Below are 26,818 nucleotides of genomic sequence, written 5' to 3'. Positions count from 1 at the left end.
ATATATGCATCTTTTGGAAATATCTGAGGAGGTCAAAGACCAATCTGTCACTGAAATTTTCTTGTGCAAAATCACAGAATAAGGAAAAAAAAATTACAGAATTGCATCAGAAAGGGTATTTCCATTGAAATAATGCAGCATTCATGTTACTATGTAAATAGTGACTAGAATTTGTCTAGAATGCTGCTGGCAGTTTTGGATATGCATTTGCAGAAAAGGCAAAATCAAATTATGATATTAGTAAAACTTAGCTACGTTTTGCCATCCAAGAAAAATCAGAGATCTGGTTTACTTAAGAATTGTAATACATAGAGTAGCAGAAGATCATCAGAAGCAAGGATTGTGTAAACCTAAGGGCAAGGTTTGTGTAAAATGAGACAGTTAAGACTGCTGAAGGATACATTTGGATTGGAGAGGAAAAGGGTTTTAAGCTTCAGAGAAATTTCCAAAGCTGTGTGGGAGGCAAGTAACTCAATCACATTTTCATATAATGAAAACACATTTCAAGAACTAGATTTAATGAAAATGCCTTTCATAATCTAAAGGCAGTTTGTGAAAGATTTTAAATGATGTGGTTGCCTGTTGCTATGAAGTAGTGAATTTGCTGACCTAGAGATCCGTGTTCTTTTCTCTTACTCTTAGTGTGGGAAGGGAGATTTTAAATTTTTTTTTAATGTACTGGAATTCTTTGTTACTACTGAGGGTAAGATTTCTCCAAATTTGGGGTTCTTTCTGAGTAATTTTGTTTTTATTTCCTTTGAGAAACAAAAAGAACTTGTAGGCACTTTTTCTCAAGCCAAAAAGTTGGAGGTTTCTTCTTCTTTTAGCAATCTTATGCCATGAATGTGATTGAATTATTCAGAATATAGATAACTTGGTTAGTATTCAAAGGATGACAACATTATCATGCTTGTTCATCATGTATAAAGCAGTTAAGACAGTACACTGAGTGCTGTGTCTGCATGGATCTGAGATTCAGGGTTAGCTGGCTCTGCTATAATCCAGTGAAGAGTTTTGCCATCTTTTACTTAGTAGGAATGTTGAGAATACATAGTAGCTTTCAGTTAAAATTAAAAATCAATACCAGGAATTAGTTTTTAATGGAGTGTTTTAAAGTTCAAAAAGTAAGTTTTCTTTAACAAGTAGAGCAAGCACAGAAACATGTACCTTTGCAAAAACCTTTGTAAGACGTTGCTTCTGCAACCTTGTAGTTGCTGCCTCTCAGTGATGACATATTTAACTGCTTTAATTTATTATGCTTCTGTGTTCAGCCCTGCATTCTTGCACTTGCATATCAAAACATCCAGGTCAAGGCTTATTTTGTAGCCACACAAGATTTCTAAATGACTGCTTGGATTTTCACCCTTCCTTTTTAAAAGTCTTTCTGTCAAATGATTTTAGGACTAGCATGATTATTAATGGTTTTCTAGATGGAAAAACATTGTTTACTTAGTCTTAGAAGTTCTGCCACAGTTCTACTGTGAACCACAGTATGTCCCTTACACATTGATACCATATTATTTAATTGATGATACACTGCTAAGAGGCTATGGCCTCGCTTTTGTGATAATCCATATTTGTTAATGATCATGCAAATAGTTTTTCATCTTTTTCTTGAAAAATTCACAATCAGTGAGAGATATGTAAGAGTGCATGAAGTAACTGGCAAGACACAGTTGAAATAATAATGAGATATCCCAGATTGCACAGCATTGTGTCCAGACGACTTTTGAATTTCTCCAGGACAGGAGACTCCACAAACTTTTTGGGCACCCTGTTGCAGTGCTATGTCACCCACAAAGTAAAGACATTTTTCCTCATATTCAGCTCAAGCTTCCTGTGATGACTTTGTGTCCACTGCCCCTTGTCTTGTGGCTGGGCACAAGGAAGGATCTGTCGCCATCTTCCTGACATCCACTAATGTTCGTTCCTAATCCATATCTGAAGACAGTCCTACACTTAAATATGTACACTTAGCAGTAATAAAATACTGAAACATATCTTCCAGCAGGGTAGATTAAAAAAAAGGTTAATTTTGAAAACTGCAGGGTAGGCAACTTTGATCTTTCAGCTTATAATTGGCAAAAAACTTTTTGCTTTAAAAACAGCAAAGGGTTAAATATAATAAAAAGGGTTATTAAAGACATGAGTATCCACTGTGAAACCTTGATCCAAGTTTTTTTATCTTTGTCTCTAAAACAGAGGCCCAAATATTTATGGTTTCCCTTGCCATGTACACATATTGAATAGTAGCTCAGGGTTAGTGATTTCCTTTCTTCACAGACAGTAGAACAATGGAGGCAAGAAAAGAGTTCAGACCTTTCCAGCTTACAGTTTTAAGGTCTAGTAATCATGACTTCGATTTCTAATAATAACGAGTTCTACTTCTAACATGAAACACCAAATTAGGGTTGAATTTGCTAGATATTTCACAGCCTTAATATAAGAAACTTTGATATTCTTTCCCTGATACTGCAAGATGGAAAATCCCAGACCATGTTCCACTTCCACAGAAAAAGAAATGGATTTCCTGATCCTAAACAGACCTGTCAGATCATTGCATCCTGAAAGACATTTATTCTCTGCAGATAAGAAGAGCAGAATAATTTTTAATATAATAGCCAACCCTAGATATAGGCTAAAGGGACAAGAAAGCAGATGGTACCATTATTGCTGCCCAAAAACACAAGGGCATTTTCAACCCAGGGTTGTTTATTCAGTTTTGTTATGCACCTTGTGGTATTTTGTGGTCTTTAGGAAAGTCTAAATTAATGTGGTTGCCTTGGCATCCTCAATCCCAATCCACTCTTAATCTGTTTTTTTTTCTTCTGTTTCTGATATTTTGAAAACATGGAAAAGTGAGGTACTTTTCACAGTAGTATTTGAAGAAATATGTGAGGGATATTGATATTACTTTTCAATTTTAATAGAATTTTAAATCTTCAATAATGACTTTTTGAGACTGAAATTGAAATACCTCTCTTTAATGTTTTTAATGGTACAAATAAGAGTTTAAGCAATTTTCTAGATTTTTTAAATGACAGTGCAGTATTCATATTGAGACTGCTGTTAAAAATATACCCAAAATATATTCTTCCATAAATAACTTTTGCCTTCAATAATAAATAGAAAACTTTTTTTCCATTTAATGTGATTTCTTTGTGCTTTCACAAGGCAGAAAATTTAGATAAATTTATTTTTTTATTTCAACTAATTGGAAAATTTAATTACAGAAGTTTCATTGATTTTTTTTTCCATTGTAAGTAAATCTGCTGAAATAGTTTATTTGAAGTACATCAAATAAAAAGAGTGATTCTGATTTTTCCTATTTCAGATTATTGTGCCATGCAATGAAAGACCATATAGTGCGTGTCGCAAATGAAGCAGAATTTATTTTAAACCGACAAAGAGCTGAAGATGTCCACAAGCACGCGGAGTTTGAGGTAAGCCTGGGAGCTGGTGCAGTGCTGATTCTCTGTTTTCACTCAGTTGACGCCTTGACTGTAACTCCCTGCAATAAAGATTTTATTTTCTTCTTCCAAGGAAGAAATTTACATTGAAAGCATTTCAAAACTGGTTTTTAAAACCTTTGGTAAATGTCAAGCACAAGGAATGGGTTTAATTTCTCATCTTGTCACTGAAATTCATAAAAGAATTTACAGCTTGAAGAAATGCCTTAATCAGAATGTCTAATCTGATATGGTGGACCCTTTTGTTCACAAAGAACTTTTCTGATTTATTGAAAATAGTAATGCAAATCACCTTATTAATTATTTTTTTTGTTGATTATTTACAACAGTATGTAAGAGTTTAGTAAAAAAGCAAAGCAATTATAGACTTAAGGTAAGTCATAAAAAAATAAGGAATAGAAATTTTTTGTTGAACAGATTTAATATTTTAAGGTCATTTTCTTCAAACATTTTGAATTTTGGAGCACTTTAGAAAGCTTGTTTTTTATATACTGAAATATGATACTGCATGTCTTTTTTGGCAGTTAGGAATCATTATCAACAGTAAGACTGAGTATTGGAAGATGTAACAGAAAAGCTGACTCCCATAACTCTTAAATGTCTATAATTCTTGTTCTGAAAAGGAATTAACACTTGGTTGCTTTTCCATCAATGAGTGGTGCAGTATAAAATTTAAATTATGTTGCTTGAAGGTGATCCAAATGTTAAATCCCCTGTTTTTAAAATGTCTTCAGTTTAATATGTTTCCAATTGTTTATACAGGATTAATTTTGTTCCTATTAAAAAAAAAAAGTCATGCAAAATAATGGAGTAAATTTAATACTTCATTTTCTTCATGATTTTTTCAAATATGGTTTAGGTTTTTATGATGTTTTATGCATTTCATCACTGATTTTTTTTCGTTTCTGAACCTGCCTTGTGTTTGCATGCATTTGTGTAGATGTAGGTATATATGTGCATTCCTATATTTTCACATCTTTTACTGCTCAGATGACCTAGCTTTAGGATTGAGATTGACAGACTTAATATTGATGATAATAAATAGCTGTATCAATTTATTAATCAGTCAGAAAATGTCAAGAAGCACCTAGTGGCTAGAAATAGGATGCAGGAATATTAGTTTTGATGAGGTTTTTATCTCCTTGAAACAGCTCTCTTAAATGTGCACTTTGATGTACTAGTTTTTGTGCTCCTTGACCTAGCTGAGATCTGTGAGACACAGAGATATCTGTTGTCATTTTGAATACACATAACCTTTACTTCATTTTGTCAGAGCAGACAGCAGACACTTGTCATATGGGATTGCAACAACTTTATTACCAAGCTTATACTGGATATTTTGAACATAGATAAAATTGCATTTACAATTAAGTGTATGTCAGAGTGAAGTTTCATATTGCCTCAACAATAAATAACATTTGATATCTATCAGAGCATCATGCAGTAACCTAAGATGACAATGGAAGATTGAGTTATCTGCTCTTTGAAGAATACATTGAGGCATAAGATCTGTCAGAACTCCAGACAGAATGAGAATATTCAATTAACTTCCAGCTTCTGTTAGCAAATAGGATTTAGAATATTAACTAAATTCCCTAAAGGAGTACCTTCAAGTCTGTTTTATTGTCTGGTAAAGAAACCAACACATTTCTCATACATGAAAATTCTCATTACATTTGTTGTAGGAAAAGACTGAGGTACACATTTTAGGCAAGTAAGTTTAAATCTGCAAATCATGAAAGAAAATTGTAAAATGTAGAATGTTTTAATGTGAAATTCACAAGTACTTAAATAAGGTGTTGGTTAAAGTCAGAAAGAATGCTTTATATACTGTCTTTAATAATGGTGGGAATAGAACTGAATATTTTATTATTCATCTGACTTGAAAGCAGTAGGGACAAAGAGATTTCTGGTAGTTTTCTTCTACATGATTGTATATCTGTCATTTTGTTTTAATAAACCGTATAGGTATACCTTCTGGGGTTTAGTACATGTTAATCAGTGCTCTCATCTAGAGAAGTGCATGACTATTTTATTTTATTTCTGTCCTTTAAACTTTAATTGAATCATTATGGGTGAAATTATTTGTTCCAAGTTACTGTGTCTCCTGCACAGACCACAGACCAGCATCTAAATTTTATTCTGTGGCTCCAGTTGTAGTCACAGCCAGGAAAATTCCTCCCAGAATGGGTATTTCACAGTTAACTTTCATTTTGTTAACCTTTGTAATTGTTCAGGAAGAAAAATGAAAATTTAATTTTACTGTCCAATGAGCTGGTGAAATATTAACCTCATTACTAAGGCAGATCATTGTACTAATTGGTGCCTCCCTGTACAAGAAGATAAATTGGAAAATGAATTAACCCTTTATGAATTAGTGTAACCATTGTTCTTTCCCAGATAGATTACTTGAAATGATATCTGTAAACACAATAGAAAGACCACTTTTATAATCATACTGAATGCTAATGTGATCTGTACAAAAAAGGTAGTGTGCAGAAATATTAAGAATAAAATATAAAGTATAAGGTTAACTTAATTTTAATTACTCTTTTGAATGCTAGAAAATTGGTTTCTATTGAGCACAATTACAGCATTGAGTGTTGGCTAAATGTTCTGAAATCGTGCACAAAAACTGTAAGTGCAAAAAATGTGCCATAAAGGGTATTTTTTAAATTAGCTATTCTGAGAGTATTCTAGCCTTCATAATTTATACTAAGAAAACTATACTTTTAGTGGATTTATTTTAATTAATCTGGCTGCGTTCCCTTTCTTTAGACATTTTGAAAGAATTTTTCTAGGAGAAGAAATTGAGTTTGAATTTAGCATGATTTTGAGTAAAGAAATGGAAAAAGATTATTCTTATACTTAAAGAAACAATTTATCACACCAAAAATACACTCTAGAATTCTAGCAACTTAGAAATAAATTCATGTGGAGTTCAAGAACCACAGCATTTATTTTAAAGGTAGTTTTCTCTCAAAGGACACATGATGGAACTATTAGATTTTTTCAGTTTAAAACATTAGTGATATTTTTATGCATAATGGTTTTTAGAATTAGTAGTATGTTATCAAAATTTTGCATGTTGTGGTATGAGATAGAAAATATACTTTTTTTTTGGTTTAGCATCTGTAGCAATAGAATATCAATAAATAAAAAATTTTAGGTGTTAATATAATATAAAAAGCAAAACCAGTACATAATTTTTTCTTGTATATTATCCTCTGTATGTTAGAGGTGTATTTTATACCTGAGAACACATGAAACATTTACAAAAGGATAACTTCTAAGGCATCTCCATGGCCGCATATATACACACACACATGTATTGCTTAATGTTTTTAATTTGAATTCTGTTGTCTTTGCCCTTGGTATTTCAGTTTTTACATGTTCTAACAGAGTGCTTGTTCATGGATAATATATGGCAGGACATTTCAATTGAATGGTGTCATGATCAAGAAATGTTACTGCAGAAAAATTCAGTGTCGCCACCTAGACTCTCCTAAACCAGACACTGTTTGATCACTTCCCCACCCCTTCCATGGTGGTGTTGAGAAGTGGAGGCACAGAAGGTGAAAATCACAAGTTGAGATAAGAACAATTTACTGGAAACAGCAATGAGATAAGAATGAGAACAGTAACAGCAACAATATTAATGTTAAAATATATAAGACAAAGAAATGGTTTACACAGTAAATAAAAAAATACTGGACCTTTTAGCCTGCCACACTTTCTCTCAGACCAGGGAGAGAATCTCCCTTACTCCTGCCCCTGGCAAGTGACACGAGACGGTAGCAAATGTCACTAGGGTTTGGACATGCTTGCTTCCCCCTCTACTGTAAAAAAAATTAACCCTGTCCTGGATGAAACTAGGACAAAAAACTTCTAATACTTCTAAAAAACACTTTAATGAGTTCTTTTCATAATCAGAGAGTTAAATAAATAGTAATTTTAGGGTGATCATAAGTAGCCTGCCTAAGGAAGTGGATGTTCTCTCATTGCCAGTCGCAGTGCGCTCAGTACGCCGCTGACCGGAGAGAGGAGGAGAAGATGTGTGATCACCTCATCAGTGCTGCTAAGCATCGAGACCACGTCACGGCCAACCAGCTGAAACAGAAGATACTCAACATACTAACCAACAAACACGGTGCCTGGGGAGCTGTTTCTCACAGGTAAGCTGCAAATGTAGAAGGTGTGAGGCTTTAAGTGTTACTTGCAAAGTTTGAGAGAAGCAGGCATGGTATAACTGAAATACGACTTTATTAGGGGTTTAAATGTACTTAAATGTAGCATATGCAAAGCTGAACAAAGTGCAGCTCAATTCAGCAGGTATTCCTGTTAAAAAAATTAATTTAAAAATACCTAAAATATATAATTTCTTCTATATATATTCTTTTTTATATATATACTGATACAGCATTTGAGGTTTTATTTAGAGCTGTGTTGTACTTGTTTTAAAAGTTCATTTTATTTAGGATAGCAGTGAAATCAAATGTTTTCATATATCATGCCAAAGAGAAGAGCTTTGCTTCTCAGAATCACAAAAATAGCCAGTGGCTAAAGTGCTGACCCACATGTGGAAGATTTGAGCTGAAATTGCTCCTTTCCTTCATTCAGAGCAAGGTCTTGAACCTGGGTCTGTCATGTGAGTGCCCTGTCTGTGAAAGTTGAGTCTGCCAATTCTCTCTCTTGTTTGTGCACTCTAGCCACAAATACTTGATTATTTATTCAGAGTGAAACAACTCAAAAGAAATGAAGGAATTCCTGCTCCCAGATAAATAGAATTTAATAGAAAATCAAGCTGTAAAATTTGGTTATCTGCTCTGAATCATGCAGTGAAGAACAGAAAGATCCATTTTAGCTCTGATAAACCTTTTCAGGAAAAACATAGTTGAGATGGATAACACAAAAACTATTTTCTAGATAAATATTCTTTGACAAAACATATTTGCATTTATGGTGACTACATAGTAAGGATTTAAGCCTATTAGAAAAGTTTCCACATAATAAATTTGATGTGTCAGCAATAAGGTTTAATAAATAGCACATATACTGTTCATTCTTTTTGCAATTCTATCCAGTTGGTTCTTGCAGTTATACCATGTTGAAAACAAAAATGAATTTTTTCATGTTCATTATCCCTGTTTCTTCTAAAGAAATTACTCTCTCCTGGATGATGATAGAAATGCAATTATTTTTTTAAGATGGTAGAAATTGTGGAAATTCAATCTTACAGAAACTCTGATGTCTGACACCAGAGACATTCTGAGGGAAATTATAAAAATGACAAGTAGAAAATTGTCATGTGGTTAATTCAAGACAAGGCTTGGTCCGTAAGGGATGCTCATGTTAACTCTAGTTGAGGCTTAAAGCTTTGCGTCTGGAGACTTGAGCATGCTGAAAATAAATGTGATTTTCACTCCTTTTAAGGTCTCTGAATAATTAATAGCAATTTTTGGCAACAATAATGTTGTTGCTCAACTTTGTGAATGGCTGCAGACACTTTGCTGACTTAAATAAGTTCCTGGTGACTACCTTTTCTAGGAGACTCTGTCTTCTTAGGGCCAAGCAGCTTTTATGTCCTGGATTATTTATAGCTTACTAAATGGCAAAGTCCATTGCTGCAGCTTTTTCTTCCCTTGAGTCCATGATAGTTTCTAAAGGGCCATAAAGTAGCTTGACATCTCTGACAAACCTATGAAATTTCTCACACTAAACAAAAGAAATTCTAATTTTATCCCTGTAATGCAACTTGTCCAGTGTTGTCTACTTCTCAGTTACTGGCAGAGCTGCTTTCCATTTTTGATGTTTGCAGTGCTAGTTGTGGTGTTTGGCTTGGTTATGTTTTAGCCACAGGCAGCGGCTTAACCTGGAGAAAGGGCACATGGGTGACAGTACAAGGTCTCCAAGTGGTGTTCCCCATTTGCTGGATCCAGTTGGGAAATGGCCTTGCCCTGCAAGTTTGGCCATGTGTGCCGTGGTAGCTTTGTGATCCAGCACACAAGTGCACTTTCTGTTGTGGGACTAGTGGGCTGTGCGTGGGGAGGGCTGGGATGGCAGCAGGGAGAGGGAGATGCCCAGTGGAAGAACCTCTGAGCCTTCTTAGGGACCAATGTTGCCCAGTGGGCAGGTCTGAAAGGCCTTAAGGGCAGAAAATGGAGAGGGGTCTCATAAAGCTTCTCAGCCACAGAATGCAAAAAATGATGGTAATTAGATACTCCAATACTTTTTATATGGTCGAGGTCAAGATGGCTTCCAAAACCATACACACCTCTGGTCTTGGCTGGCACAAAGCACAACAGGACTCGTCTCTGTTTTTAGTTCCTGACAAGGAGCTAACAGCATTAACAGTCTCTTTATAAACTCATGCTTCTCTGTGCCTTGAGAGATACAGCCTGACAGGAATACAGAGTTACTTTAAAAATACACAAAAACCACATTATCACACTAGATCTCTGCACTTCTGTTGTGATTTTAAAATTTCCATTGGGAAAAGTGTTCTCAGTTCTGAAGACACAATGCTGGTCTCCTGTTCGACTTGAGCCCTGGAGACACTTCATTGAAATGGTGAAGTTAGGGAGATTCTTCTTTGACTCAGGTGGAGCAGGGTGAAAAACAGGCCATCGCTTCTGCACAATTAATACTTGGGTAATAGGAATGCCTTTTGGTATCCAAAATGGATAAGATAGGAAAATATTTGTGCAGCCATGAGTGTGATTGTTCAAAGCTTCAGCTCTCTATCTGCACAGTGGCAGCTACTGATGCAGCAAAAAGTACAAATATGTATAGAATCATATGATCATTTCAACTGAAAAGAACCTCTAAGATCATTGGATCCAACCATTAACCTAACACTGCCAAATCCACCAATAAATCATGTCCCTAAATGCTGTATCCATGTGTCTTTTAAACAACCCCAGGGATGGTGAATCAACCACCTCCCAGGCAATTTGTTCCAATGTTTCACAACTCTTTTGGTGATTAAATTTTCCCAATATCCAATCTAAACCTCTCCTGGTGTAACTTGAGGCCATTTCCTCTTGTCCTATCTTGCATGTGTGTTTTTGTTTATCTCTTCTCAAGACAAACAATTTTCAAGTTCTTTAACATAGATGCTCACGTTGCAAAATATTATGGTTTCATTTCATCAAATATGACCCAACTGTAGAGAAAATTTTTCCTTGTGTTTGCAGTTCAACACAATGAACTTGCAAGCTTCCCCAGGTTTTGTGTATTTGTGTCTTTGTATATTGTCTTTGCAGAAAGCAGCAACCAGCATTTACTATTTAATCTGTAGGTGCCACAAAGCTTACTCTTTGTTCATTAAGAAAAAAAGAGACTATTAAGAACCACAGAAGGTTAGTAGTGAGAGGAAAAACAAGAGATCTTATGCTTTGAGGTATTCTACATTCTATAGTATTTGTAAATTGTGAATTTTAAATATATTATCTTAAAATCTTCCCAAAAGGTCTGAAGAAACAAGAATGATGTTGAGTGGTATGAGCCAACAAAATAACATATGAGACTTTGAATTCTAAGTTATAGTTATATATAGATAGCATAACTAAAAATATCCTGAATTAATAGGTGACTTGCATTTCAATTAGCTTCCTAATTAGCTATTAATTTATGAAGGTAAAATTAATTACAGGCTAGTACTCCACAACTTGAATAAATGCCTACAAACACAATAATTTGTATAACAAATTCCTGTCTGTATGTTAATCAATCAGTAGTTTGAATGGTCCGAGAATCTCTTTACTCTTTCATCTTCTTCTGACTAAAAGTGGCAAATAACAGTTTGAGAAAAAGCCTTATTTTTTATTGCTTGTCAGTGTTAGCCTCTTTCCTCCTTCACAAATATTTTGCCCTTTGTATCTTAAAGTGAAACCCAAAGTTCTTTTTCTCAGTTTCTGCCGAGTGTAAGCATCAAATTCTTTATAACAAATGAAAATTTCCTCAATCATCTCATTTTCATCTACATATCTCAGAAAAAGCATAATAGATTTCAAAATAAATCCCATTAGTTTGTTATAAATTCTGTTTGTCCCCTTCAACAAAGCTAATTCCATTTTCTTTGGGCAATTTGATACTTTTAGGTATCTTTGTAATAGCTTACCCTAGACATACTTGGTTTTTTCCCCTTTTTTTTATTTTCAACATTATATCAAAATTAAAATTCTGCAGATTTTTCCCATTCAGATGAGGAATTGATGAGCTAGTTATTTCTATGATGCATTGTCACTTGTTCAGAGGGAATCTGCAACATCAGGAAGAATCAGACAGGGTGTTTCATAGCTTAGCATTCCAAGGTTCTTTAAGCCAGCACTTACTCTCAGCTTTTTTCAGGGTTATAGTTTTCGTGTCACAACATATGCTTCCTTCTGCCTTCTCTGTCAGCTTCATATGGTGCTTCTCTCCCTCCCCATCTGTGTCTCTCCCCATACGCATATTTAAAAATAAATAGTTTTGTAAAACTTGTCTGTACACACAGTTCAAATTTCCCATCAACAGTATGAATGCCTAAGTTTTGGCCCATAAGCTGTTACTGTCTTTCTTCAGCTTCTTGGTTTTATTAGATGCCTCAGCTTTTCAAAAACTTTTATTCAAGAATACTGAATATAAATATTTCTACCTTACAGTTTGTATAAATTTAAAGCAATTTAGAGCAGTAAAAGGAGTCCAGAATTCCAATTAGCCTTCAAAATCTAAATATTAAATACTTGTCATAGATATTTTCATATGATCAGTTTTGGTATTCACAGGAGGACTACTATAATGAGAAAAATGACATTTAAAAATGAGAATTGGTTCTCTTGCTTTCTGTGATTTAATGAAGGAGGTTCCACCTACATTAAAGCAGCTGTACCAAATAGCAAGTATACAAGGGCTTTTTCTGTTCAAATCCATCTTTGGTTAAACTAGACACCCATAACAAATTAATCATTCATGGTGGAGGGCAGAGCTGTCAAACTCATTCTGTGGTGAAGACCAAATTCGTCTGGGGAGACAGGCTGGAAATAAAAAGTTTCTTGCTAGTCAGCTAGTTTTGTCTCTCTCTGTAGTGTGAGCTTCTGAAGAGATTGGGTTCTGCTGGGGGCCAGAGGGATGAGAACGGAAAGAGAACTGCCTTTCCCAAGCCTGTGGGGGTTGGTAGTTTAATAGGTTGATTCTGGAAAAACACTGTTTCTAAAGCAAATGTTTCCAGTTTACAGCAAGGGAGACCAGATCACAGGACGCTGTTTCCCTTACAGCCATCCCTTGGCATTCTCTGACTCCATCGCTATACTATGCTGTCTTAGGAAATTCAGAGAGGCATAGAACCTATTCTAACCCCTACTGCAAATCAGATTAATTTGGTTTAGCTATTCATTCATTTCTGGCTCATTTCAACTGCTAGGCATAAATTACAAAGGGGGTTTTAGCAGTGGAAAAGATGTGGGACCAGATCCTGTCTACTGGATCCAGAAGCATATTTGACGTGCCTTTTCTTAAAAGGTCTCTTAAAGTTTTGCATTTTTTCCCACATACCCTGTAAAAACTATGAATTTTCTGTTTCTTGAATTGGTGGAATTTTAATTTTTTTTGCAGAATATGTTCTTCAAAATTGGTCAGATTAAACTGCACACTTTTTAGCTTGTTCTTCAGCTATCCTGTTACAGGTTCCAAATATTTAGTTCTGAGATGACTTCATCACAACAAAACATTAAGAAAATGCTTTTCTATCTTTTGTTGTTATTAATTTACTGTAGTGTTTGAGAGACCTTGAGATCAGCAAATGTGTCAGCAACATATTTTCAGTCCAGTAGTAGTTGTTAACTTATTGCAGAATTTAAACACGAGTGAGATGATTTTGTTCATCTGATCACTCTGTTGTAGTACTCTACATTTCAATCTACTTTTTACCTTTCTTACTATGCTTTCAACTGTGTGGCTTCTCCACCCATTGCATATCCTCTTTCTTACTCCCTCCCTGACTGCTTACCACTTTGGTGGAAGGCAGAGTCTCTTTGAAGGAGCTCTTACTAATGAAACTGAAAATTTTGACAAGCATGATGGAAAAAGGGGGGTGTAAGAATTCTTTATCCTTTTCTAATAATAGATGTAGGGTGATACTTACAGTATAGAGCTACCTGCCAAGAAAGGAGTGTTGTATTACCAGAGAGGGGCTGTACAAGCAACTGAACAACTTGTGTGCGTGGGATTTATTCAGTTCTGTATTTGTGCAAGGTTGCTCAGTTGTTTTGAGCTGTGGCACTGTTCTATGGATTTGTTCCCACAGCTGGAAGAAACCTCATAAGAAAATATTTTTTTTGGAAAGAGGTAGTGTTTTCAAATGTTGAGAAACAAGTTGTGCTCAAGAAAGACTTGTTGAACTCTACGGAGTGACTTGTTTTTCTCTAGGAAGTACAGTACATTTAATTTCATTATAAAGAAGGAAGTCTGCTGCACTTTCACCTTATGACTTCTGCATTAAGAGGATTTTTTTTCCTGCTTTTTTCTACCTAAATTTGGAGTTCCCCTAAAAAAATCAAAAAAGGGAAGCTTTGTAAATTTTTTTCTTTATTTAAGACTTTGGGAAAACAGATTTTTAGATGCCAATATTTTTTTAACTGGAACAGGAATTGGAATACAGATCCGAATTTCATACAGTCAATTTGCCATTTATACATTTATTGTAGGACTGTACATATACCAAGAGGAAGGCCGCCATTAGCAGGCTGAGGGTGACTTGTGCTCCTCCTTAAGTCTGGCCAGGGATTTAGCATGTGCATGCACATGCAGACACTCAGCTTCCAGGGAAGGAAGCCAGTCACAAGAACAGCCATAAAGGTTCAGACCTGTGGTCCATCCAGCCCTGTAACCTTCAACTATAGCTGAACAGTTAAGAAACAGCAAGATAGGACAAGTAGATGTGATGGATCCATCTAATACTCAGACTTCTTGAATTTTCAACTCTGGATTTCCTGAGGAATCTCGCATTCAGTCAGTCTTGATTTTGAATTTCCCATGTCTTGGTAGGACTTCAAAGTACCTTCTGCCTTCATGTTTTCCTCCTACTTCCTACGGCCGAAACAAACTCTGCAGTGGTTTTCAGCAGTCTGGACTAACAGTTGCTGATATTAGACAATGTTCCTAGCACCTGTTCTCCTTCTTTTCCTGCCTCCAGGTGAGAAAGTAGAAACTCAGTAGAAGCCATGAGGGAAGAATTTCTCATTGGTAGATACTGCTTTGCTCACTTTTCCTCACATGTCTACCTGGTATTACCTGGGCAATATAGCAGTGGATTTTCCATCTTCCCCATATACAAGAATAGAAAGCAAAGAATAAAAAAACAACAAAAGTCATAGATCTGAAGATTCTGAATAAGAAAATTTTACGCTTCTAAGAAGGCTGTATTTTCTCAGAAATGAAAATTCTGTGACATATTCTTTATTTGCTGGCATAAAATGGGTAAGACCCTATTTTTAAGTCTTTTTAGGTACCATTACAATCCAGTGTTCTTTTCTATGTGATGCTTCACATATATCAGAGAAGATGAATGCCAAGCTGTAGATTTTTTTCTTTTCCTAAGAGAAAAATCTGTAGTATTTTGGTAAACTTCTCCACCATTTCTTCTTGTAGACATTAGAAATGCAAGGTTTAACCAGAGATGAAAACCCAGCGGAACAATTTTGATTCTCTTTGTCTCAAAAGCTTAATGTCTTGTACTTTTTTATTTGAAAGGTATTTATGTCCAATGATAATATTTACGAATAATTTCAGAAATTGAGAAGAAAGTTTGGAAAGCAACTGAGGTTTAAATCATCTCCAGGCACCAAGGCAGGTGTAGTGTGGTCCCAATCACATCCTTTGCATCTCCCTTTCTTTGTGGGATACAAATTGCAATTCTGCAAACACCTCAGGAAACCTGTTCCATGTCTTTGAGAGATTTACAGTTGAATTTGCATGTACATTATTAGATCATTTTCTTTGCTTAAAATTAGATTAATTATATGTGGTTTTAAACTTAGCTATTGTCTTCTTTTTCCTCACAATAATGTGTAATCACCTAATATATGTAATATACTGATCTGTTTCTCTTGTCTGCTCTGTTGTTGGGTTTATTTTTCTCCTTTTTTTCCACAATAGGGGAAAAAAATCAACACTTATGATGACTTTTTTTTTTTTGCCCCATTTTTACTTCTCTCTGGTACAATACATTCCTCATTCAAAATATTTTAAAGCTTTCCTAGGCCAATTCTTGGAGCCCTATCTTGCAATATTCTACAGGGGAGCAAGAGGCAAGTGCATATGGAGCTGCTGCTCTCAAGTGCCATGTAAGAAGGAAGTCCTGTCTTCAGGTGTACAGGAGGAGCGTGGTTACTTGGACACAGAGACCAGAACCAGAGTCTTGTCCCTTCCCTCTTATGTTATTATAATTTAGCAGGTTTCCTTGGCTTTGGTGTTTCTGTATGCTTTTTGTTAGCCCAGTCTGTATATTCAAAGATACTAAGCTGTGAAGATCATGCTTAGACAGATCACATTTCTGATTTCTGAAAAATATTCCTAGCATACGTCTCTCTTTCAATTGATCACTTTTGATTGGGGTTTTTTTGTGGATTTTTTTGGTTGATTAGTTGGTTTGGTTGTTTTTTGAGGGTTTTTAATTGATTAATTTTAACTTTTTTAAACAGTGGAAAAAATAAGTTTACACAGATTTACTTTGATTCAGAATGAAGATGTCAGTCATAGTTGTTACATGACTTGAAGGAGATTGCTGTACTTGATTATACTGCATTCCTTTTTGATAAAATAGACATGGTAATGCACAGTATAATTCTAAAAACTAATTACATCATTCAAGTTGATATTGAAAATACTGTGTAAGCTTGGTTTTATTATCTGGTTTTACAAAAGTTATGCAGATTTGATACATTTGTCATTATGCATTTACTTTTTCTTTATGACTGTATTTTTACATAATCTGTAAGCTCTGTTTTTTTCAGCAGTACTTTCTATTCACACAGAGTTTTGATGTATATTGCAGATCTATCTCTCGTACACTTACAGATATAATACATCTGAAGGTGACAGATTGCAAGCTTCTCCCAGTATTTGGGCTCCCCAGTATATTGGTAACTGTTGTCAATAATAAGGACTGTTGGTTAGGTTGCAAAGCTCCATTGCTCAGGAGTGCTATATTTTGAAGTCATCTGTCATGGTTGTGTTGTAGAGATAGGGGACTATTTATGTTTATGGCATTTTAAGTAACTCAGTAAGGCCCTTTAAAATATACAGAAAAGGCTTGTTTACTGTCATCACTGCTCACTTAATCCTGTGACCTTGACATGATCATACGCCCATAAAGCTCCCTGCAGGTAGTTCAATAAAACAGATGAAGATGAATAAAACAGAGTCCAATGATTGTTTCAGCTTTAATAATATATTGTCTTATGCCATAAGTATTTCTTGAACATTCAATAGTACTGAACCATTTTAAAACCCAATAATGTAGCAGATTATCCAATTATCTAGATTATTACAAAATCCACCAAAAGATTCATAAACCACATAGATTCTGTGTTTAACTTGAGAATGCTAACCATTGTTTTGAAAAATAGTCTGTATACACAACACCAAAAAGCTAATATTTCAATTATTTCTTAAAGTGTCCTAATTTTTCAGATTCCGATTGTTGGGGTTTTTTTCCCACTTTTCTCCTGATATGAAATTATATTCATTGAGTGGGGATGCTTTTGGTTTTGTTACAGTCACAATCTGAATCTAGGAAATATTCATGTGAAATAGATCTCTTTAGCTGATTTACTAGAGCCTATGTTTGCTCTTATGGTAGGAAGCAATAAAAATGTACATAAAGAGGAAGTTAAATTTGATGTCTCTTAGGCTCAATTTATAAAAACTACTGAAGCCTTTGGGATACTTTGCCATAAGAGTGCAATAATTTCTATGCATAATATATCTTGTGCTATGTGAAAACATGGAGGAAAGTATGATATATTTGCCTCATGGTGAGTGGAATGTTGTTTTGGCATTAAAAAGTGTTCACTTTGATTTCTTTAATATCTAGACATTAAAGTTTCCAGTTTCTGTTAGGTAAAAATGCATTATTTTTAAACACATAATAATCTTTTACACTGAATAATGCCCTAACCTCTTCTAAGTCTTGAATAAAATGTGAAGTTTTAAAAGTTGATGACAGCTTAATAGTTTAGAAAATTTATTTAGTGAATTTCAGACAGTATTTTTCATGGTAGAGTTTCATACTGAACTAATGAGCTAAAAATTATGAAAATTAAGTGAGTGAAACCTGTCGAAAAAGAAGAGCAGCCAGAAGCTAGTTTTAATTTGTATCTCCCAAACTAAAACAGACTCTACTATCCTTTATTATTTAATCTAAATTAAGAACTACTGAGAAGAATGAGAGAAAATAAAAAGCTACCCGTTATTTTTTTGGCCAAATGCCAGACAAGTTTGAATAAGAAAAAAATGTTCCTTTATTAATAGTCTTTTCATGTGAGAGCATCATGATGAGTTGGTAAAAAATCTCCATTAGTCTACTTTTAGAGCATCCAGATAGACAAACTGTTTAATCATTTCATTTCTAACAGTCTTGGTATTCAAATTTTGAAAAAACCCAATTGGAAATTTGTGTGGAATGGCCAATTTCTCTGGAAATATTATAAAGGAAAAATGCATGGTCTGTTACATTTTAACAAATAAGGTGTTATAAAATGTCTTTTAAAAAAAGGAATTTTTTATTACATAGAAATTAAGTTTTTCTTTGGAGTAAATTGTCCTTTAGCTTATCAGTATGCTGAAGCTTAGTTTTTGACTGGGTTTTTTGACAGATGATACTGTTTATGTTGTTCTTCTTGCTCAGTGAGGAATATATTATCTTCCCCAGAAAGAAGCAGATATGTTTCTTCTGAAACACACACCATAAAAACATTGATGTACCTGGCCTCCACGGGGTATTCATTCATGCTTCTTTTTGAGTGGTGATCCAGTGTAAGCCATGTGCATTAATTTTTTTGTATGTTCGTTGCACAATCTGAATCTACATGTCAGTGTTGGGCTTCATCTATGGTACTCCCTGTACAACTGTATCATTTGATAACCTTTTCCTAAGCTGTGAAAGTGAGTGATTGCCAACTCAGCAGGGACTTTCAAGAGATTCTGCTGGACACCACTAAATTTTAAACAGAGACCTTTTCTTAGGAATGCCCTATTTTAAAAGTACTAGAATAGCTCTTTTATTTCAGTCACACTGACAAATTTCTAAGGGTGGCATTCTCAATGCAATATTTATTTAGAGGATTCCCCTTCTTTAAAAGTAATACACAAATTATCAATTTGAGTGCACTAAAATTTAAAAAAATGAACTTCTAGAAGCTTGTTCTCTATTAGGATAATGAAAATATATTTACCTTTTCCCCTTTTTGTTAAAATTTTCAGACTCCTCACAGTAAAGTTGTAATGCTACTGTTTTCAAAAAGACATAAAATCTGTAGGCAAAATCTCAGCTATAAAAATTAAAAGGCCACAATGGACATTCCATAGCAAGTAAACATCTCTAGATCTCTGTGTCATTTATGGTTTCAATAACATTTATGAGATGTTAAATCACAGGCAAGTTTTGAGGTATCTCTTAGTAAATATTTGAGTTCCTGAGCCAGTGACATCTTAGGTTCTCCATTGGCTCTCCAGTGGCAGAAATTTTTATTGGTTTATCCCTATATTCATCCACATTAACAGTTGTAAAGGCAGGATACATACCTGCTACTGGTACTCTTTCAACCCTCTTAGAAATTCATAGTTAATATCATCACCAACATTAGAGAAGCATTAAAGTAGGTCAGGGAACGATATAATTGGTGTACATATAACTTGTGATTATATCTGCTCCAGAAGTTGTGGGCACTTGGACAACAGATGAAGCAAGGTAGGAAAAGGAAGGTTTTCATACTACCTAACAAGTACTGTCTGACTGAGAAATAGCTTTAGATGTGACTGAAGAGTCACTTTGTACGTCCTATGGGTTTTGATCTGACAGAAAATAGAAAACCTTTGTAAGCAATGGTCCTTCCTCCCCAACTTTTATTATCATGTCTGCAATCAATAGTGAAACTATAAAGTATCAGCCAAGCATTTGTATTACCTTTTGAGCTAAATTACAATAGTATCACATTTTTCACTAGGAAAAAAGGGATGAATCTTCTCACTTTCGATAGCTGTGTTCACCACTAATCACTTTGTTCTCCCTCTGATGGCAAGAAACGGCAATCAACAATAAAATAAAAAAAAATTACTAATCCAACATCAATGGAGAAACATAAAATTTTTAATTCCTTTATGAGCTGGAAAAATTTTTGGGAATTCCAGGAAGGACTAGTTGCCTTAATAGAAAATCAAAATTCTTCTATGTCTTCACATTTTACATTTGAATCAAGATAAGAAGAGCCTTTGGGGTCTTTGTCTGAAGGAGGGAAAGATTGATGGTATATTCCAAGTTTTCTCTGTCTTTACATAACAACTTTCTTTCTTTTTCTTTATAAACCATTCAATAATAATGAAGGGGGAACATGGTTTATGGGATTATGGTCATGAGGTCTGTGGACTCTTTCTCAGTTTTTTGCCTAAATATAATTGTCCATACAACTCAATTTTGAGCCCATTAAGTGTCTCTATTTAGAGTACCTGGGTGTTTCTTACCTTCCAAAAATTTTCCTGTAGGTTTGGGTCACTGAAAAGTTTTCAAATTATGCTTTACTGAGTGCATGCATAGTTTGTGCTCTCTAATATATGGGAAAAAACCTGGGATGTAAAATGACTATTTTATCTGATTGTTTCATGTATTAAAATCTAGAATTAAGAGGTAGAAGTACTGCAAAAATCTGCTTCATTTGTGTACTACATTAGGTGACAAATTATATGTTTGGGCATATTTCTTAAACATTCCTGGATAATGCCGAGATATTTTGCATCTGATTTTGAGGGTGGGTGGGAGTTGTTTATCTGTGGGTCAGGAAAACAATAAGAGTGAAAAAAATGATGCGTTATTTCCATGATCTAAATGTTCTGCAGCAGTAGCAGCAGCTGAGCAGCTCACTGTTATTCAATGCTACATTAACTTTTCCATTAATTCTGCTGCTGTAAAACATGAAGCCCTTAAGCATTGCAAAGTTGCTGCCTGATTTTTATTCCTTTACATGGCTGCTGTATATTTGCATGCTACAGCCATTATATGGATAATCACCATCATTACTTTTTAGAAGGTCATTTTCTTATTGTATTGAATACTGTTAGACACAGAAAAGCCTTAATAGAAGAAAGGTTCTTTAACTGCATTCACTATAAATGCTGTATTTTTTTACTTATTTGTTGCTCTTATTAGATGATGGCAGCCCAAGTGTCAAGAAGATATTTTAACCTCTTTGATTTTTTTTTGTTTATTCATCAAATAAAAACCAAACTTCAAAATAAACCCCCTCAAAAAAATAAAAAACCAAACCAAGACAAACAAATAACAACAAAAAAAGAGACAAAGAAAGCCTTACTTTTTCACTAAAAAAATTTAAAACTGTTTACTTTCATGCTCTTCCCTCTAATGAGAGATATTATTTAATACTATTTTGAACAAAGATATATTTTTGTTATCATAAACATAATTCTATTTTGAAAATGCAGTTTTTTAAAAAAACTGAATAACATGGAGTTTAGAATTACAGTTTTTCTAATTTCTTGTAGCATTTTAAATATTAGTTGAAAATATACACATTTATGGGAATAGTGGATTTACTGAGTGTCAAAAACAAACCAGAGCTTGGTACTTCCAACCAAGACATACCAACCATTCCACCTATTCTCCCATCCAGAATTCACGGAACCGTTCATATGGGAGAGCAAGGATCTTACTTTAGCTATGAAAGCAGTCACTTTATGCCCTAAATAATCAAGATATATTCTTGGTGGTGGCAGTGAGGTGACATCTCAACGCTGAATAAATCATATCAGTCTTTATCCATCCGCCTTGTTTTCCCCATCTGCAACACGTGAATCATGGTGCACTGCTAGCACAGTGATGATGGAAGAAAAAGCACTAAAAGTAGAGTTTGATAAATATCCTTTCTTTTAAGAGAGCGGTCTTAAATATTTAGTACTGCTTTGCTTTATTTTTCAACATGCTCTAGTCGTGTAGTTCTTTAGGTTTTTCTATGCCTCAGATTCACTGTGTTCGCTGTTTTGATGGTTAGGTTATCATCATCTGAACCAGCATCAGCATAACAAGATTTGTGTGATGTCTCATACAGAACCCATTTTAGCTGCATAAGCCATTGCCATTGCTCTTAAGAACTGTTTCGGGCATTTTTGGAACAGGATGAAAGGACACATCTGATTTGACTAGCAAGGTTCTTCTGTATTCAATTGAATTATTCTGATTCCTTTTCTGTGGCTTTCTCTCCCACCTCTGTGTCTTACAGGATTTTTGTGATACTAATTTTCTTTTTTTTTTATTTACTTCAGGTATTTTGATGTCTGGTATTATTTGATTTCAGGTGCATGTGGGAAGATGAGTTTAATATTGAAATGCTAAAGAAAATAATATCTTGTATTACATCAATGTACACACTATACATATTGAGTCTTAAGTCTACAAAGAAATTCTACCCTGTTTTCATGACATGAAATTTACAAAGAAAGTTTAGAATTTCTTACCTTCTTTACATGATGAAAATAGTGCTTTTCAGGAATTTCCCTTTATTTCTAACTCAATAATTTAGGAATTTTTCACAGTTCTGTTTAGTAAGCAGCAATCTAAATTTCATGGTCTTACCAGCACAAGTTCTGAATGTGCACTTGCTAATTTAGTTAGCAAGTGCACATTCATTAGTTCCATTAGTTCTTGTCTAAATCTTGTCCCTGGACTGTATCCTTCCAACATGATACTATGGTTTTTTCTCATTTATTTCTAATATACTGCAGAGAAAATTATCTTATACTTTTATCCATGGGGTATTTCCTCCTAAAACCTGTTCAGTGTCTTCTCAGTATTGCTGCCCTGACTGATTAGTGTGTGTGCATCTACCAGTGCCAGCAATGTGGCACTCAGAAATGTCTTAAACAGCTCATTAGAGGGCTTTTCAGGATCAGGAAAAAAGGGATAAAGAAAGTAAGTAATTGGTTCAAACTTTGAATTTTTTTTCTTAATTGAATAGTTTTGATTGATGAAATAATTTGGAACAAGAAAACCTATATAATTAGAATTGTCTCTACGATGTTAAATAATATTTTTCAAAATGAATTCAGTATTTACAGCAGTTTGAATGAGCTGATATAAAAATCTATACCTATAGATGAGCAAATAACGTATAAAAATAGTATGTTTTGAATGCTAAGGAATAACACAGCTCTTAGCACATTATGCAGATTAGAACAGCCTGTGTAAAGAGTATTGTTGTGTAAATATAGAAGAAAGACCTTTGTTTCATTAAATAGCTGTTTCTACTTAGAGAATTTGTTTTTTCTTTGCTATCTTAAGTAAAGAAATCACCCCCCTGAAGCATTAAGTGTTTCTAGCTTTGGGAAGCAAAATAGTGAATATTTAAACTTGAAGTTCTATTTTGTCCTGGCCATTAAAACTGCTAGGAATCTCAAGACACTTGATGAGAAAACAAAGGGAAATTTTATGATCTTTGGTATGAATCCAGTTAAAGGATTAGCAGTGTTAGTCAGACCCTGAAATGGAAAGGCAAAAGGATATTACCCAAAACACATTTCAGTAGTGATTAGCTGTTATCTGGAAAAATAGATTCCACTTCACTCAGTAGAATGCTATATTTTGCTGAGAATCAAAGTTTACAAAATAAATTTCAATATTTTTTAGTATGGCAGGTGATGAATGTTCTCCTGCAGAAGCTATATCAGAAAATCAATATTTGTAAAATTGAAACAGTATAGGTTTGTATTGATCCATGTGGCTAAATCAAAATGAAAGGCTTTGTAACAGCTTTCTTAGACAGCCTGCTAGCCAGTAATGGCAAACTATCAATTTTAGCTTTCCACTGATAAATCAACTTGAAAATTGGATGTCAATTTTATTTTTTTTTACTGAAGTAGTGAATTTTTTTTTTCCCTCTAACCTTTCTTGATGGGTTAGATTGGTTTATAAGACTAAGCTCTGCCTTTTTGAAGGCAGTTGTCAAAACTGACATTTAGATATATTTTGAAAGAAAATCTAAACTCTTAAAGCCAAATTTTGTCTACTAGCTGGCTTGATGGCAATGCTATGTGTGCATCTCTGTGTAAACAAATATGAATATGTGTTTATGTGTGTAATACTGAAAATGACACTGATTTAATACTTCAGGTATATATGTTTCTCCCTTTTCTGATCTCTTGAGTTCACAAAGGTCAGGTTTTCAACTGCAGCTTTTAGAAACTAATACCTCAGAAACTATTTCAGCTTTCAATGGTTAGGAAGATTGATTTTTCTTTAATTGACTGATTTTCTTTTTTATTTTGTGTTAAGTGAGACTTTATGAAATGATAGCATGAACATCAGTTTCAGCTGCAGGTCCTTAAAATCTGCATGGATGTTCTTTGTTTTTAATGACAGAGAAAACAGGATACAGATTTTCTCAGAAAATAGCAAAATCCTTTGTGACGGGGGGGGAAACCCTTTAATTTGGGTCACATGCTGTAGTTTTTAGTTGGAGCTAACAGTGCCATACCTTCATGTCTGTACAGCAGAATATAAGTTAGCTCGAGTGGGTATTGATTGTGAAGTTTGCTGTTGTATAATTACTTTTGGCTGTAGAAAAATGTGGTGGGTATTGATCTAGATGGAAGCATTTGACTAGCAGTTTCCCTTGGCTAACAGTGAGTGTCATCTTTCAGCCATGATAAATGGTAACACTCTGGGTCAGCATAATTACTTGGTGGTGAAATGAACCTCCTGTACCCTTCTCCTCTCACACCAAGGAACCACTGTAATCATCTTTATCTTAAAGCCATGATTTACTGAACTAACCAGCCCCTTAATACAGTCCCCTCCTCCCCTTCCCACTCTATGCACCCACATTAAATGTGGCTCTATACTATTATTTTAAAAACTAAGCTGTTCTGGTCTGAATCCACAAGTATGATTAATTTTTTAATTATTTTTTTACCTAATTCCTGTCAGTTGACCTGGACCTGCAGGAGGCCAGCTCCTGTAACAATCTTTTAATCTTAATGCTTAGTATTCATTAAAAAAAAAAAAAAAAAAAAAGACAAGTATTAAGGTGTTCATCGTTTTGACACAGTGCTTTTTAAGTCTTGGAACCAAGTGTTATTAATGAATTGTTAAATTATTAGTGCACTGCAATGAAAACTGCCATATGAATTTATTGTCAGTAGCCCTTTAATTTTATAGAGTAATGTACACTCTGGATGTGCTGTCTTTGAAGACTAGATGATCATATTTTTTTCACTATATGCTGCTAGAACAGTTTCATTTAAAAGTAATTTTGATACCTCATTTAATATTAGTTTTTAATGTAAGATTTTTTTAAGCAGTAGCCATATTTCTCTTTATGTGTATCTCTAATAGGTGATAAATATGCTATCAGAAATAGGAAAATAGTATTTATTGCTAGAACAGAAAACTAAGATGATTTGTATTGTTTGGCACCTTTTTAATGGAGAGTTTTCAATTTGTTATCAATATTTCATTAAAACTTTGTACCATGTTGTTTAAAATGGATTTGTGTTTACTTGCCAGTAGTGTAATATGGCCCTGGGGTAATGACTTTTTGTTAAGTAATGTTAGTTAAAGAAAATCTGGCAATAGTTTTAGATCATTTTAAGACAGCTGTGAAGGGTTTGGATAAAGGTCATTTTCAATGATTGTGCTTAGTTAAATAAATGTGAAGGGTTTCACAATGGGAATCTTGCTTTTCAGTATGCTGTCATAAATTTCCCCTTAACACATCTGGGAATAGGAAGTAAAATGTAGTTGTTTCTGCCTTGAAGGCAGTGTATTTTATATTTTCCTTGCTTTGTTTGTTTTCCCCTTATAATGCTGTTTATTCACATAACTAGAGTTCAAAGGTTTTACTTTGTCATAAATTAAATCCTCTATTCTCTGACAGTTTGTGGGACCCGCTGGATATAATTTTCAAGTGGCTGTAACTCGAAGATTTTTTTTGCTGAGATTTAGTCATTAAAAGTGTTAAATTTTCTGACAACTCAGCCTCTACTGTGACCCTGGTTCACTGCTTGCTCTCTCCCTTGGCCGCAGCTGGCCTCTTGCTGTTCACAGCTGAAAAGTGAAATCAATGCTGGGTCTAACAAAATGCAGATGAAAGCCATTCTGATCATATATAGTCATTTCCCGTAATTTTATCAGCCTTCAGTTTCTTAAATGATCTCTGGAAAACATTGTTTGTTCATGTGAATGCAATATCAAGTTTTGTGATAAAATGTCCTTTCTTTCTGAAAAGTAATACTTTCTTAAGCATTAGTAGTGATATACAGCTCACATTGCCTCAGTGTGATCGTTTAAAATGCCAGTCTGGTCCTTCCCCCTTTCCCTCCTGAAGGGAAGCCCATGAAAGAGCTGCTGCCTGAATCCTGCCAGCTCTGAGCCTTTGGAATCTTGCGAATTGAGGTTTTTATGTTCTACAAGGCTCAGAGCTGGAAAGTAAGAATTCTTACCATGTGTCAATGCACATTTCCATTGATCTTGCGTCCTCCTTATTTTTATTTGAGCAAGATTGGTAGGAAAGCTGTGTTGCAGTTAGAGGTGGCAGCGTATGATGTAGCTTAATGCTCCAGAGGTCACAGAACTACAATGAGTTTGATGGAAAACAGCCTTTCTCCTTATTTTAAGTGGTTCCTGCTTTGATTACAGGCATTTATTATAATTATCAAGAGATTAGTCTGTTGTTATAGAATCCTTGTAATGGAACCATTTAAAAGGAATATAATGGCAGTTTATTGGATTTTGCAAAGGAAAAGAGAGCAGATAAAGTGGTGGTTTTTAAATGGATCAACTGCTGCCTTAAGCATACTAATTTTTTCCTTTTGTTTAACTTCACATTTCTTTTTGTTTCACAATTTTCAGTTACATACTAAAGAAGTCACTTTTCAGATTTGGAAGGTATTTTACTTGTAACATTTTCATTGCAGTCTAATCCCATGGAATTTCATGCTTAAAGACAGTCCTTCCAAAATTTTCTTACATTATATGTATCCTAGAAAATGTACTGTCTGACACAGCTGCTTTGTAATATTCATATCTTCATTTAAAGAATAGCAACCAAAAAGGGGTATTTTTTTATCAAAAAATATGTAAAAGA

The 26,818-nt window shown here is 34.4% G+C and overlaps 1 protein-coding gene across 11 annotated transcripts in view; it reads left to right on the top strand.

Annotated features, from left to right (window-relative positions):
• The window catches only part of NBEA (neurobeachin), a 456,358-nt gene that overhangs the window by 231,673 nt on the left and 197,867 nt on the right, over positions 1-26,818 (top strand). For all 11 annotated transcript variants that reach the window (XM_064716099.1, XM_064716185.1, XM_064716109.1 and 8 more), the window contains 2 exons: positions 3,335-3,443; positions 7,479-7,645. In XM_064716099.1, coding sequence (XP_064572169.1) covers positions 3,335-3,443; positions 7,479-7,645 — 276 coding nt within the window. The remainder of the gene's footprint in view (positions 1-3,334; positions 3,444-7,478; positions 7,646-26,818) is intronic.

The sequence above is a fragment of the Zonotrichia leucophrys genome, chromosome 1 (genome assembly GCF_028769735.1).
Source record: "Zonotrichia leucophrys gambelii isolate GWCS_2022_RI chromosome 1, RI_Zleu_2.0, whole genome shotgun sequence".
Lineage (NCBI taxonomy): Eukaryota > Metazoa > Chordata > Aves > Passeriformes > Passerellidae > Zonotrichia > Zonotrichia leucophrys.
The sequence above is the reverse complement of the archived record's forward strand: the minus strand, read 5'-3'. Positions and strand labels throughout refer to the sequence as shown.